Source organism: Megascapheus bottae, chromosome 17 (genome assembly GCF_031878675.1).
Source record: "Megascapheus bottae isolate mThoBot1 chromosome 17, mThoBot2.hap1, whole genome shotgun sequence".
NCBI classification, from domain to species: Eukaryota; Metazoa; Chordata; class Mammalia; order Rodentia; family Geomyidae; genus Megascapheus; species Megascapheus bottae.
The window spans coordinates 26,161,884-26,176,627 of record NC_143525.1 but is presented as its reverse complement, the minus strand read 5'-3'; the positions used below and the strand labels follow the sequence as shown (position 1 = coordinate 26,176,627).

The 14,744-nt window shown below is 54.5% G+C and overlaps 1 protein-coding gene across 1 annotated transcript in view; it reads right to left on the bottom strand.

Moving 5' to 3' along the window:
• Septin9 (septin 9) overlaps positions 1–12,956 on the bottom strand; it is a 134,927-nt gene extending 121,971 nt beyond the window's left edge. The window contains exon 1 of the mRNA XM_090350406.1: positions 12,923–12,956. Coding sequence (XP_090206532.1) covers positions 12,923–12,941 — 19 coding nt within the window. The 5' untranslated portion in view covers positions 12,942–12,956. The remainder of the gene's footprint in view (positions 1–12,922) is intronic.
• Between the last annotated feature and the right edge of the window lie 1,788 nt (positions 12,957–14,744).

The following is a 14,744-nucleotide window of genomic DNA, read 5'->3' as shown; positions in this document are numbered from 1 at the left end:
ATCCCTCCATCCATGCATCCTTCCATGCTGTGTCCACCCACCTATTCAGCCAGCCAGCCATCTGTCCAGCCAGCTAGCTAGCCAGCCACTCACCCATCTATCTACCCACCCACGCAGCCATCTCTCTATCTAACCAGCCCCACTCACACATCAACCAATACCCATCCATTTATCTGGCTATCCCCCCATCCATCACCCATCCATCCACCAGTCCCTTACCCAATCATCTATGCAACAATCGACTCAGCCATCTACCCACCCAACCATCCCAACTCACACATGTGCCCACTCACCCATCCATTCCCTGAGCCCATGGGTAAACTGGCCTACTGGAGGAGAAAGCAGCTGGTCTTGCTCCTAAGGCTGGGAGGCAGGTGTTCTGCACACCTGCCTTCTTGTCCTGCTCACCAGGGTGCTTCACAGCTCGCTCGCGCGATCTCTCTCTCTCTCTCTCTCTCTCTCTCTCTCTCTCTCTCTCTCTCTCTCTCTCTCACACACACACACACACACACACATACACACACACACACACACACACACACACACACACACACACACTGGAGAGGGAAAATGGGAAATGTGTTCAGGAATGGGTCACTTCTAAGCCTAGTCTCTTCTGATGTTGAAAAAATGACTCCAAGAAGTGCACTAGTTTTAGTTGAGCACATAATATCCTATAAAGTAGCACCGAGAAACCCACCTAGCTGGCAGCTCTGGGGAGGGAGGGAGCACTCAGGCCTGGAGACCAGGGTCTTCAACTGAGCAAGCAGTGAGCAGCGTAGCTGAGTCCTGAAGAAAACAGGGTGGGGATGCTCCCGCCAAGGCTCTGACAATGGACAGGCACCCGGCCAGCAGGGGTTTGAGCGAGGCCCCCAGACCTCAGGCTGCAGGCCTCCCTCCAAGGCATCTAAGGATTCCACATTCCAGTTGAGAATTGAGTTATTTTTATATGATTTAAAATAAAACACATCTGGAAGGAGAGGCACTGGTGTGAAACCCCGCAGTCTGGAGTGGTCCCCGAGGTGGGGGGGTGGTTTGAAGCCAGAGCTCCTGGGAGCCAGCAAGACTCAGGCAGTCTAACTTCAGATCCAGGTCAGCTCAGACAGACAGAGTCAGCATTCTCTGAGAGTAGGTGAGAGGGTTAGAGAAATGGGTATTGTAAGCTTTCACCTTCAATCATACCAAGGACACACGCACAGAATCCTAGCTCCTTGAGAGGCTGAGAGCAGGAAGACTGTGGTTCAAGGCCAGCCTAGACGTACTCATGAGACTCCCACGCAACGGACAGCTGCATGCAGTAGTACAAGTTTGTCATCCTAGGTATGTGAGAGGCTGAAGTTGGCAGGACCACAGTCTGAGGCTATCCTAGGCAGAAAAATCTGAGAGACTCCATCTCAGTGGAAGAATCTGGACACGGTGGTATGCCCTGGCCATCCCAGCAATAAGAGAAAGCCTGAAATAAGGGATTACAGTCCAGGGCACACCCAGGCAGCAAGTCAGATCCTATCATGAAAGTAACCAGTGCAATGGGATGGAATGATGGTTCAAGTGGCAGAGTACCAGTGGAGCAAGCAAGTCAGCCTGGGCAGGAAAGTCTGTAAGACTCTTATCTCCAAAACAAGTCAGAAGTGGAGCTGTGGTTCAAGAAGTATCATGCTAGCCTTGAGGGGGGGGAGCTCAGGAAGAGTACCCAGGAAGTGGGGGGAGAAGGAAGGGAGGGAGGGAGGGAGGGATGGAAAGAAGAAAGGAGAGAGGGAGAAAGAAAAAAAGAAAGGAGAAGGAAGGAAGAAAAGAGAGCGGAAGGGTAGAGAAAGAGAGGGGAGGAAAGAAGAGAGGAGGCAGGGGAGCTCCAGCCTGTAATTCTATTTGTAAGGTGGAGATCTGGAGCCTGAAACTCAGGGACAGTCTGAGCACAGGAAATTCAGGAGTCCCTCTGAAGGAAAGCTGTGACTCTGGCTGTGGGGCCGCATGGCTGGGTGGGACAGGGCGCAGGTCATTCTCAGCCACACAAAGAAACAAGCAGGAGCACTGCAGCCCAGGCACAGAGACCCTGCCTCAAAAATAAATCAACAGCGCTTGCGGAGATAAAAACGCTCAACCTTGGGCTCGGAGTTTAGCCTGTAACTCTGCTGCTGTAACACACCGGCCTGATCACCTGCACGGTCCATGCTCGGCTGCTGGTGATGACATGGCTGAATAAAAAATGAGTTACAACCATGGCCCGGGTGCTGCCACACCCAGAAAGACCCCTGCTCCCACAATCCAGGGGAGCCAGCACCCTGAAGAGGAGAAAATGCAGCACTCGACAGCAGGAAAGAAGACATCAAGAGGAGCTGACACACAGAGCGTGTGCAGGTGATGGTCCTTCTGCAGGGCTCCGCCAGGCCTGGGCCCCGCTGGCACAGCGCTCTCCTGTCTCTGCCCACTGCTCACCAGGGACTTCTTCAGAGGAGAGGGAGACCTGAGCAGGTGGGGTGGCGACAGCTGTGACACAACCCCCACACCACCTGCAGCTGTCCTCATCTGCCTACACCCGGTGCACCTGCGCCTTCATTTGACGAGAACACCCGTTCCCTGAAATGCGCCCCACCCTCCTGGCCTCATTTTGCCCTCCTGTCTCCCTCCAGGGCTGGTCTCCATTCAGCTGCCCTAGGCTGAGGCACAGGGCGGCTGGTCACGCTCACAAGGGCACCTGCTGAAGACCACAGAGGAACTGGGCCTGGGCCAGGCAGGTGCTTCAAGGAGCAAGGAGTGGGGCCCAATTGCTTCCTGCCTAGACGAAGTGTAGGGTGGTTTCAGGGTCCCATTCCTCACCCAGTCCAGGCCCGCCTTAAGATAGCAAGGCTGACTGATATGGACTAAAGGGCTCCTGGCCTCCCACACCTGCTGAGGGAGGGGAAGGGGAATGGGGAGAGCCTGGGGGGTCCTGTCCCCTTTGAGCTGTAGAAGGTGTCCCCAGCAGCAGGTCTAGTCTCTTCTGAGAGGACGCAGTGTCCTCGAGCTCTGACATAGGGTAGACTCTGCTGTAACTCTAAGCTGCCTCTACCACATTAAGGAACCTTCACCTCAGAGGCCCTGCCGAGCCACACTGAGACAGGCCCTGATGACACGCTCACGTGGCTAAAAGCTGTAAAATGCATTCATTGTGCCGGGTACAGTGACGCAAACCTGTAATCCTGGCTCCTTGGGAGGCAGAGATCAGGGGTTAAAAAAAAAAAATTCCAGGCAGGGAGTTTGGCTTAGTGGCTGAGTGCTTGCCTAGCATGCACGAAGACCCAGGTTCAATTCCTCGGTACCACATACATAGAAAAAAGCCAGAAGTGGTGCTAAGGCTCAAGTGGTAGAGCTCTAGCCTTGAGAAAGTCCAAGGATAGGGTTCATGCCCTGAGCTCAAACCCAGAACTGGCAAAAAAAAAAAAAACAAACCATAGCCCCATCTCACTCAATGGCTGGGCACTGTAGATTATGCTTATCATCCCCAGTAACACGAAAAAGGACCACCCCAGACATAAGAGGAGACCCTACTTTGCAAATAACTGTCATAAAAGGAGCTGGAATAGGTGCTCACACATTCAGGAGGCTGAGACCTGAAGGATCACAAGTTCAAAGCCAGGCTAGGCAGAAAAGCCTGTGAGACTCTTATCCCCAATGAAGGAGAAAAATGCCAGACTGGAAATGTGGTCAAGTGAGTAGAATGCCAACTGGGCAAGCAAGCTGAGCCAAGCTGGCACAGGCCTTGAGTTCAAGTCTCATACCAACAACAGAAGTGATAGTCGTAGTAATAATGATAATCACTCAATGGAAAACGTTTCGCTAAGATCCCCATTTCTTTCTGCTCTGAGCTCCCGACCTGGACGAGATGACACCACAGGGTTGCTGACAGCTGGGAGCCGCTACAAGGGAAAGACATTTGGTTTGGCTGGAGTGGAGTAATATTTATGATACTCCCAGCAATTTCCACGTAGACTCCAGGCAGCACTCTGCATCCCAAGGTGGAAACGGATTCCAGAAATATTCCTTCCTCTGACAGATCCAGGTCCACCTCTGGCTCAATCCAAAATCATCAGACACGAGCATGTCCTGCGGTGCCTGGCGCCAGGAAAGTGCAGCCAGGGAGAGGTAGGATTTGAACCACACACTAGATGTGAGGCCAGGGCAAGGGGGTCTCATCTCTACAGGAGGCATGGTGAGCAGGGATTTGACTCTCGTCCACGTGGTCAAAAACAGACCACTAGTGGGCACCGCTGGCTCATGGCTATAATCCTAGCTAGTCAGGAGGCTGATACCTGAGGATCCTGGTTCAAAGCCAGGCCAGGCAGGAAAATCCATGAGATTCTTATCTCTCATGAACCACCAGAAAACCAGAAGTGGAGCTGTGGCTCAAGTGACAGAGTGCTAGCCTTGAGCAAAAGAATTCAGGGACAGTGCCCTGGCACTACTCCAATATCATTATACACACACACACACACACACACACACACACACACACACTCCATTTCTCCAAACACAAGTGCAGGCAGTAGGGACCGGGAGTGTGGCCTGCTGGTAGAGTGCATGCTTAGCATCCCTGAAGCCCTGGGTTTGATTTCTTGGTACCACATACAGAAAAAAGCAGATGTGGCACTATGGCTCAAGTGGTAAAGAACTATAGCCTTGACAAAGCCCGAGGACAGTGCCCAAGCCCTGAGTTCAATCTCTAAGACTAGCAGAAGAAGAGGAGGAAGAAGAAAAAGGAGGAAGAGGAGGAGGAGGAGGAAGTAGTAGAAGTAGTAGCAGTGCAGACAGTAATACAGCAGATAGATTATCAAGCACATCATAGGTTGCTAGGCCTCGCTGGGCTCACAGCAGATAAAATTTGGCAGAAGTCTGGGGTGTTTAGAGCAAATATTTGTGGCAATACCACAAACCATGTTGACCTCATTTTTTAGGCATCCTACTACCAAAATAAGAAATAATCTTATTTTTGACTCTAGAGGATTAATTTTTTATTTGTCCAATAGAAAATAATATTACAGAGCTTGGCATGATCCCAGCATAGGCTGAGCAGTGAGTTCAAGACCAGCCTGGGCTATAAACTGAGATATTTTCAGGAAGGGAAGAAAGAATGAATGAAGAAAAAAGAAAGAAAGAAAGAAACAGAAACAAAGAGGAAAACAGAAAGAGAAAGAAAAAAGCAAGAAGAAAAAAGGGAAGGCGGGAAGGAGGGAGGGAATGATATTACAAGGTCTTCTTATAAAGAAACAGTGGAAAAACATTGGAAAAAATGTTACTTTGCAGACATGACAGGTAGTTGATTGATAGTTTTTCTGGATTTTATGATGCTTATAATACTTGACAGCTGTTTAAAATTTTCAACTTGAGTGCTTGAGCATGTAGCTGGGGTACTTGCCAACTTGAGCGAAGCCCTGTGTTCAATCCTCAGCACCATCCAAAACAAAGAAAAGATAACTTAGAAGAACACATTATAACTTTTCCTAACGTTTTCCTGCCAGTGCCAGGAACTCAGGAGTTCACACATGCCAGGCAGGCATTTCTACCACGAGCTTCACCCCCAGCCCCAAGATAGAAATCTTTGAAGAATGGACTAAGCCCCAGCACCCTGGATTTGCCCTATGACCTCCCCTCCCACCATCTGTAAAACCTTCCTGTTAGAAACCCTCACAAAGGTTCTACTTCCCATACACTGTGTGGTCTGCCCAGGCATTTGACAGCCATTCACAGCCGAGGGCCAAGGGATCCAGCAGAACACCGGAGATGGGACAGTACCCAGCAACCAAGCTCTGCCGACCACCCCAAAGATGAGCTACTCCAGGGTGCCCACAGTGCCGGGAGCACTGTTCTGGCCTTTGACCTGTTCTGTGCCACAGACACCCACACACCCACCCTTCAAGAGCCAGCCCAGAGCCAGGAGTTTGGCCTAATGGTAGAGTGCTTGCCTAGCATGCAGGAAGACTGGGGTTCAATTCCACAGTACCACATATAGAAGAAAGCCAGAAAGGGTGCTGTGGCTCAAGTGCCAGAGTACTAGCCTTGAGGAAAAAAGTCCAAGGACAGTGCTCAGGCCCTGAGTTCAAGCCCCAGGACTGGAAAAAAAAAAAGCCAGTCCATTACAACCAAGGAAGTACCACAGAAACAGGGATGGTGTGGCCAGAGAGGCTCTTGGAGGACTAAAGAGGAAAGGAGGAAGACTGAGAGGAGCGGGCGGGCGGGCGGGGGAATAGCCACAGTTCCAAGCAGGGCCAACCTCTGGCTCTGCTGACTGAATGGCCAGAGGAACTGGAAGATTCCAGAAGAAACGGCTGGAAAGTGGCCAGGTGACAGGAGAGTGACCACCATGAGGTCAGGTCAGATGAGGCGGGCCAGTCTCGTGGGGTGACTGGATGGTCTCCAGGTCTGCAGTGGGCCGAGAAGCAGTTACCTCATAGGGCAGACAGGAGAAGGTGTGGCAGAGGGCCCACACAGAGCCCGGGCATCACCAGCCTCACACAGCAACAGGCAGAGAGGCAGGCAGACAGCTTTCCAGCAAGTGACCTGGGACTTCTCAGTGACCCACTGGCATCTTCCATTCACTGTCTCTGAATAAAATGCCAGGGTGAGAATCCTTGGGTGGCTCTTGGGAGCCCTAGGAGTGCCAGTAAAGAGTCTTACCTTGGGTAATTATCTACTTGAAAAAATACGCACATGAGCGCGTGCACACACACACACACACACACACACACACACACACACACACACACGTCACTGTAAATGTGCCCAAGAGGCAAATGATGACAGAACATTATTTCAAGAAGCAAGAAACAAGCTTCAACCAGTGCCGTGGCTTACGCCTATAATCCTAGCTACTCATGAGGCTAAGATCTGAGGATCATAGTTCAAAGCCAGCCCTGGCACTAAAGTCTGTGAGGTTCTTACCTCCAATTAATTACCAGAAAACTGGAAGTGGCACTGTGGCTCAAGGGGTAGGGCAGTAGCCTTGAGCTGAAGAGCTCAGGGAAAACACCCAGGCCCAGAGTTCAAGCCTCATGACTGACCAAAATAAAACAAAAGTAAAGAAGCAAGCTTCATGACTAGAGCTAATCCCCAGCCAGTCAAGCCCCACCTACTGTAACAGGGTCAGGGCCTGATAGACAGCCATGGTTAGCAGACCCTTTATAGAAGCTGGGCCATTCACTTGAAAAAAAACATTAACACAACCATCTGAGCCATGCCAGTGATTTGATTTCAACTGAAAAGAATTACCATGAAATACTTCCCCCGAGCCCCCCGAGCCCCCCCGTGCCATCAGTGGGCTTGAACTCAGTGCCTGGGTGCTATTGCTGAGCTCACTCAAGACTGGCACTCTACTCCCTGAGCTACAGCTCCACTTCTAGCTTTCTGTTGGTTAATTGGAGATAAGAGGCTTTCAGACTTCCCTGCCATTCTGGTTTTGACCTGCGATCCTCAGATCTCAGCCTCCTGAGTTGCTGGGATTAACGGCATGAGCCACTGGCACCCGGCAAAACACTTTCTATGCAGAACACAATTCTGAAAACACAATTCTAGACCTCTGACAATTCAGGGATCACTGGCGGGGACAAGTCCTGGCGGGAACGAAGAAAGGAAATGTTACAACTGAGCCACTGCTGGATTTACCAAGGTCGCCTTTCAGTTTTGACTTGGCATTGTTTGGCAAAAAAGTAACAACACAAAACTAATAGCCACCAACAATACCAATAGGAAAGGAGAGATATCGTGTGTGTGTGTGTGTGTGTGTGTGTGTGTGTGTGTGTGTGTGTGTGTGAAAGAGAGAGAGGGAGAACAGAGAGAGAGAGAGAGAACAGAGAGAGAGAGAGAGAACAGAGAGAGAGAACAGAGAGAGAGAACAGAGAGAGAGAGAGAGAGAGAAAGAGAGAGAGAGAGAGAGAGGACAGAGCCTGGCAGTAAAGTGTTAAACCCCAGCTACCAGGAAACTCTATCCACACTGACTCACTCATAGCTGAGGTTTGCCACACCTTGGAAAGCGGGGAAGCAGTGAGATGCCAATCTTGGCAAGAAGTCACCACCGTGTTCCTCCCCTCACCCCATGAGGCCAGCCGCTGCGTGCGTACACTTGGCTGTTCCACTTCCCAGCGCTTCTACCCAACAGGGTCTCTTCTGAGCCCCCCCCAACCCCTCAATCTGCTCACACATTTGGCCCTTGTGGCCACAGGGCCAGAGTCACAACCCTTGTTAGTGAATTTCAGCAATAGCCCAGCAAATCGATCTATTGAGTCAGCCAGATTCTCAGCCAGCTGCAAGACGACAAGGTGAGCCCACTTCCAAGGGGCCTGGGCTACACAAGTGCTATTCCCTCGCTGGGGTCCGACCCTGGTGGAAACAGGAGCCATGACTGATGGGGAGGCTGGGAAGGGAGGCCCCAGGATGCAGATCTAGTGGACCTGCAGCACAAGGCCCGGCTGCCTGCCAGCTCACTTCACTCCCGCCCAGCCCTTCCTGTAGTCACCTGCAGCCCAGTTCCCAGTTTGCCCCAGGCAGAGTCCCCACTGTTCCCCAACACGCTTGGCCCCGCCTCACTTAGCCTGGCAAAGCCCAGGTGCTCCGGATGTCTGCGCAATGCAGGGACCAGAGTCCTGACCATAGCCTGGCTTCTCATCAAGGCTTGGGGGGGGGGGGCAGGAGGGAAACAAGGTGGACAAAGAGAACAATGGAACTAACCTAGACGGGGCTGAAGCCATGGCCACCACCTGGGCTCCTTCTCTGATACCCCAAGTCAGGGCAGGGTGAGGAGCCAGCAAATCTGAGGCTCCAGGGAGGCCTTCTGGGCTCTCTTTATCCCTTGGTCTAATGTTCTAAGAGCCCAGGGGCCAGGATGGTCTCCCCTCCCTGCTGCTTCCTGTCCTCAGGCTTCCCTGCTGCCAGCAGTCATGCTTCAGAGAACCAGGTCAGATTAGGCTGGAACAAAGCTCAGTTGTTGCTGAGCTGCCAGGAGGCCATGGATAAGTGAGACGCCTGGGGACCAGCCCCCTCCACTGCCCCTTCACAGGGCCGCAAAACCCAGCGGCTCAGGGTGGAGCCAGGAAGATACATGGAGAAGATTAGGCCAGGAACTGAGTGATCACTCCATACTGGGGACCTGAGGCCAGGTTGGTGCCCAAAACTACCTGGGTATAGCCAGAACAGAGGCTGGCACCCAGAAGTACCTAGGAGACATTTCTAGAATGAACAATCACATTCACATGGAAAGATAAACAGACCAGGAGCCTCAGGAGACAAGGTCCTCCCAGCCCAGCTGTGCTGCCCCAGCCCCACTGCCAAAGTTCCTGGGGCCAGGGAAGGGACAGAGGTGATCGGACTCACAGTAGGGCACTTCACTGTTACCGGGGAAGCTGGCGCCCAGCAGGCTTGGCAGCTACAACCTCTCCCTGCCTGCCATCACAGTGATTCCCCCTCAGGGGCCAGTATCCACCAAGATAGATCCCCTCCAGTTTTAATCCCGGGTCAAAGACCTCCAGTCGTTGTCATGGAGCCCATCCGAGGCCTCTCCAGGGTCCCAGGTTACTCTGCCATACAACAGCGCCCGTGTATTATGCAGCCCCAGGGGGCTTCGCCCAATCCTCCATAAGTCCTTGGCCAGGGCATTCCCATGGTAACAATCCCAACAAACAGAGGAGTAGCAACTCCTTACTCCAGAGGCTCACACCCCTCAGGCCTGGGGCCTCTCTCTGGAGCCTCAGAACCAGAAGGCCTGTCTAGGATCCTCTGCTTATCACGGGGCCTGCTCTGTGGTGTGCTGTACCTTCCTTATCAAGAGCATCTTAAGCAAACTGCAGAGCCCATGTAATACTGCCCACAGACAAACAGGAGGAAACCAGGGCCTCCAGGTCTTGCCCACGTGGGGGCTCTGGGGTAGACTGGGACAGGAAGGACAATTTGAGGAGGGCAGCCCACAGACTCAGTATGGTCAGGGAGCACTTCTCCCAAGTCCTTAGCTAAATGTCTTCTGCTGATACCAATCCAGGACCTTCAAGCTTACAGCCCACCACCAAATCCAGCTGGATCCCAACTCCATGGATAGCAATCCCAACTTCCCTCTGCACTCATTCCGCCTTGAACTGGCCCAAGATGGGCTGTCTCCTATTCGGCTGTATGGCTGGATTCACTGAAATCTCCCAGAACCCCCTGAGGCAGGCCAGGAAGACACTAGTGGGTGAGCAAGCAGGGTGGGGAGGCCCCGAGCCTTCTTACTGCCATGCTATGCTGGCAAGTGCTTGCCCAGGCCTCGACTCAGGCAGCTCATGACGGGGAACTCAGGGTGGCATGAGTCCAGCAGAGCCCTTTCCCTGCAGTCAGGTCTCCTGAATGAATCTCGATAACAAGCTTGGGCGTGAGGGGACAAGTGGCAGCGAGAATGGACACGGGTTGGCACAGGGGCCTCTGCTGAAGAGGAAGACAATGTCAGCATCCTTCTGGGAATCTGAAGGTTCTGGAGGATCTTGAGGGCTATGCTGGCAACCGCCTCCCTACCCAGACCTTCACAGATGCCACCAGTACAGAGCAGGAGCTCGACTGTCACCCCTTGACTGGGACCAAGAAAGTCCCTAGACATGCTGTCACCCCTGTTTTGGTCACTGGAAGAAAATGCTATGCAACCTGGGGTGCTGAAAGAAGCCTGAATACAGAGCCCAGCGGAGGTGGCAAGCACAGCCTGCAGCAGCGCAGGCGAGGGAGGCCAGTGGCAGGTCCCCGCCCACCCAGGATGGAAGCAAATGGCCTCCTCATTCCGCCCACCATCCAGGCGGATAATGCCCACCGTCTGCTCACACATAGACTCAATCTAGCAAACGGGACACCTGAGATCACCACAGCAAGGTGGCACTTGGGATTCAATGCCAAGAGCCTGTCCCACCTCGGCCTTGGCTTGGGTCTATGCATGGAAAGAGCCGTTTTATTCCTTACTGCCTAAGAACTCCTTCTTCCAGCCTGCAAGCCCCTGCCCCTCCTTGGGGGGGGGGGGGCAGTGGAACAAATTGATGTCCCTCACCAGTATCACCAGGAGAATGCAGGCTTCCGCTAGCAAGGACTTTTTACTGTGGAGCTCTGACTCTGTGTGCCAACACACGAAGCCTGCTGTGGACATGCACAGGAACACTGTCTGACATCCACCCCACACCTCCCATTTCTGCAGACGGTGTGACAACCACTCCGAGCATTTTCTAGTAAACAGGCCAAGAAAGATAATCCCCTCCATCTCTAGGAAAGACAAAATAAAAAGCTTCCCGATTGCCCTTGGATTTTCAGACAATAGAAAGATTTTTAGTATTCCTTGCTACTTTATTTTTGTGGCACTGGTGGCAGCTTAGAGTCCCAACTACCCAAGGCAAGGGTCCCCTGTTTAGAACAGGAGACCTGGAAGGCACTCAGCCTTCCAAGAGCCCCCAGTCGGCTGCCTGCAGCCCTGCCAACCTCCACACTGCCACAATGCAGACCTGGGAGCACAACCAGGTGGGACGCAAACCAGAACAAGTGCAAGGCCTCCCTCTGTCTATCCTGGGGGTGGGGATGACGCTTGCCATTCAGGTAAACATAGGAAGCCACCGAGCCTGGTTGTACCAGAGGTGGCTCCTCTCCCCCTATACACTTTATGTCCACCTGCTGCAAAAAGTTTTGCTGCTAAAAATAAACATTTACTTGGTAGGGAATGGGATAAGTTCAGATGCCAGCAGAACAAATGCCCACTCTTCTCCGAATAACTTCCAGGCTCAGAGATCTTAAACCTGTTTCCCAGGCCCTGGCGTGGTCCAAGCAGGAGGGTTCCCACACCCCTGCAAAGGGGCAGGAAGGATCTGGAACCTACCTGGGAAGCCCCCAGCAGCGGGAGATGAGTTAAGGAAGCCAGTGCAGCCTGGGGCCGCCATACCCACAATCACCCCAAACATCTGCAGCATGCTGGGGGCCGGAGGGGGGGGGGCACCTGAAAGCCCTCTCGAGACCACAGTGTCAACACCCGCTGTGCTCAGGGTCAGCAAGTTGGCAGTCAGGAGGTGGATGGTAATTCTAAGCTTCTGACCCAGAAAGTTATTTTAGGGCAGGTTCTGAATGATCTTCTTTGAGTCGAGGTATTTATTCTTTATTACTCATTTCAATCCCGGAATACAGAATGTAGGAGGAAACAGAAAATGGCCTCAAGGCAGGGGGTGGCCCAGGTGACCTCTTCTCCAATGCAGCCCTGAGATTTCATACTCTCATGGGGAACAATCAATTCACCAGAGCTGGCAGAAAGCTTCCGGCCCAACGGGATGAAGGGAGAGACCTCCTGGGAAGGCTTATGAGACAGTTTGGGAGGACTGGGGAGGACAAAAGATCCTCCCTGGGTCTCCAGGGGAAGGGAAAGAGGCAGGGGACATGGAGATTGCCCACAACCTGCCCTGCGGCCTCAGCGCGTCCACCTGTGAAGTGGGGTGCTCAGCAAGGGTTCTGAGCCAGACCTCCTCCACCTGTGTCCGGTGGGACCCGCCAGGGGGGAGCTAGGATGCGGGGCACTGTGGGCCCCCTGGGACCCAAAGGATGAGCCCGAGCTACCAAGCACGAGTGCCCCTGGATGGCTTCGCTCGAGGCGCCCCCGTGCCCCGCCAGGCAGAGGAGGATAACGCCAAGAAATAACGCCATAGCCTGGACCACCCGCCTGGGAGAGAGGCGCGCAGGAAGCTCGCGCCCCGCCCGCCCCGCCAGGCACGGCCACCGGGGGCTCAGGGCCCGTCCCGGACGCGACTCCAGGGCGGAGGTCAGACGTGGCGCCCCGGGCACGCGGAAGGCTCCACGCGCCGCGCCCTCGGTCCCGCGCGCGTGGAGGGGCCCGGCCCACCCCGGGCGCCTCGACCACTCCCGGCCGCCCGCGCTCCCGCACCGGGCGCCGGCCCCGGCCCCCCACGGGCGCTGCGCCCACCTGAGTACGACTTCTTCATGGCGCCGCCCGGACTGCCGCTCCCTCGGAAGACCTTGTGCGGGGAGGCGCGGGGCGCGGGCTCCCAGGTCGCCGATCCCAGCCGCGGTGGGCGGGAGAAGGCGGCCCCGCCCCGTCGAGGTGCGCGCCGCGCCCTCCCTCCGCGCCGGGCTGCGCTGCACCTGGCGGCCCCCCGCGGGGGCGCGGAGCCGGGCCCGGAGGGGGCGTCGGGCCGCGGGGTCCGAGGTCGAGGTCGGCTCGGCTCGGAGACCCCGCGCCTCCCGTCCCCGGGGCCGGGAGTCCGTGCGGGACGGAGCCGGGCCAGGTGGAGGCTCGAGGGAGGAAACTCCAGGAGCCGCCCCGGCGCAGCCCGCGCCCCGGGCGGGGATGCTCCCCCAAGGGGCGGGGCCGGCGGCTCGGACCTGCCCGCTGACCGCCGCAGCCAGGGAGCCGCTCGCTTCCGACGGCTCCGGTGACGCGGGGCGGGGCGCGGGGGGACCGGCACCCGGCTCCCTTACTTCCCTGGATTCTTGAATCCGGAAAGGCTTTATCCCATAATGAACGTCAGAGGAGAGCGGCGGGCTTCATGCGCAAGAGTCGATGGAGACCGACACGGGGTGGGGAGGAGGAGGAGGAGGAGGAGGAGGAGGAGGAGGAGGAGGAGGAGGAGGAGGAAGAAGAAGAAGAAGAAGAAGAAGAAGAAGAAGAAGAAGAAGAAGAAGAAGAAGAAGAAGAAGAAGAGAAAGAAGCACCTGCCCCATGGAGCCGCCCCCCCCCCGTCCCCACTCCGTGCGCCCCCGCCCACCCCGCGGCCCCGACTCTGCCTCCCAAGCCATCTGCCACGCCACAGCCCCCGCCCTTCTGGGGTCTCCAGCACCTCCGCATCGCTGGGTTCTGGGAGCAGGGGCGCACAGCCATGACCTGGGCACCCACAGCCCATCACAGCCAAGGCCAGCACCTGCACTCTCCTCTTTGTCCAGGTCTAGCAGATGCTGAATTCCAAAATCTGCAAGCGGGAGTGGGCGAGAGGAGGAGAGCACTGGGGGGTCTAGAGGGGGGCATCAGTAACTGTCGTGTGACCCCCCCAGGGGGGCATCAGTAACTGTCATGTGACCCCCCCGCATGGGCAACGCTCCAAAATGGATGAGTGAAGTGTAAACGCTGACGCCCTTCCTCTTGGTTCAAGCGTACTACAAACATCGGTTTGCTCTTTTAATAAATGACCACAGGCTATATTGTGCTATCAAAACTTCTGGCCTTGAGCTCCCCGTCCTCCTGCCTCATCCGCCCACAGGCCTGTAGGGGGAATTTTGAAAAAAAAAAAAATTGTCTTTCAAACACCCAGTTCCTCTGCCAGGTCATGAAATGTCTCCACATCTCCGTTTTCACTCTCCTAAATGGAGATTGCAATACTTTACAAGATGGTATGAAGTGTCTCTTCTACTTTAACTGAAAAACCCAAAACTTCGGGGTGAGCAGAATCCTGAGTGGCTCCACCGGTGAGGGAACCAGGGAAGAAGACACTGAATGCCAGAGGACTCTGCTTCCATGGGTATCAGACAGTTTAGAACTGCTACCTGACAGAGCCTGGGAAAAAAAGAATCCATGAGTGTGTGAGGTGCTGAGGACCAGCAGAGGCTTCCAGGCAAAAGGCTGAAGGCATCACAGAGCTTTTCTGCTCATTATAAAAATAAGGAGAGAGATGACCTAACACAACCAGCTCAATCTCCCAGTGGGACGCAGGAGGACAAGCAAAGGGCTGGAGCAGTCTTTTGACCACCAAAGGATTCCTGAAGAGTTTTAGGATTGTACCTCAGAAAAGACA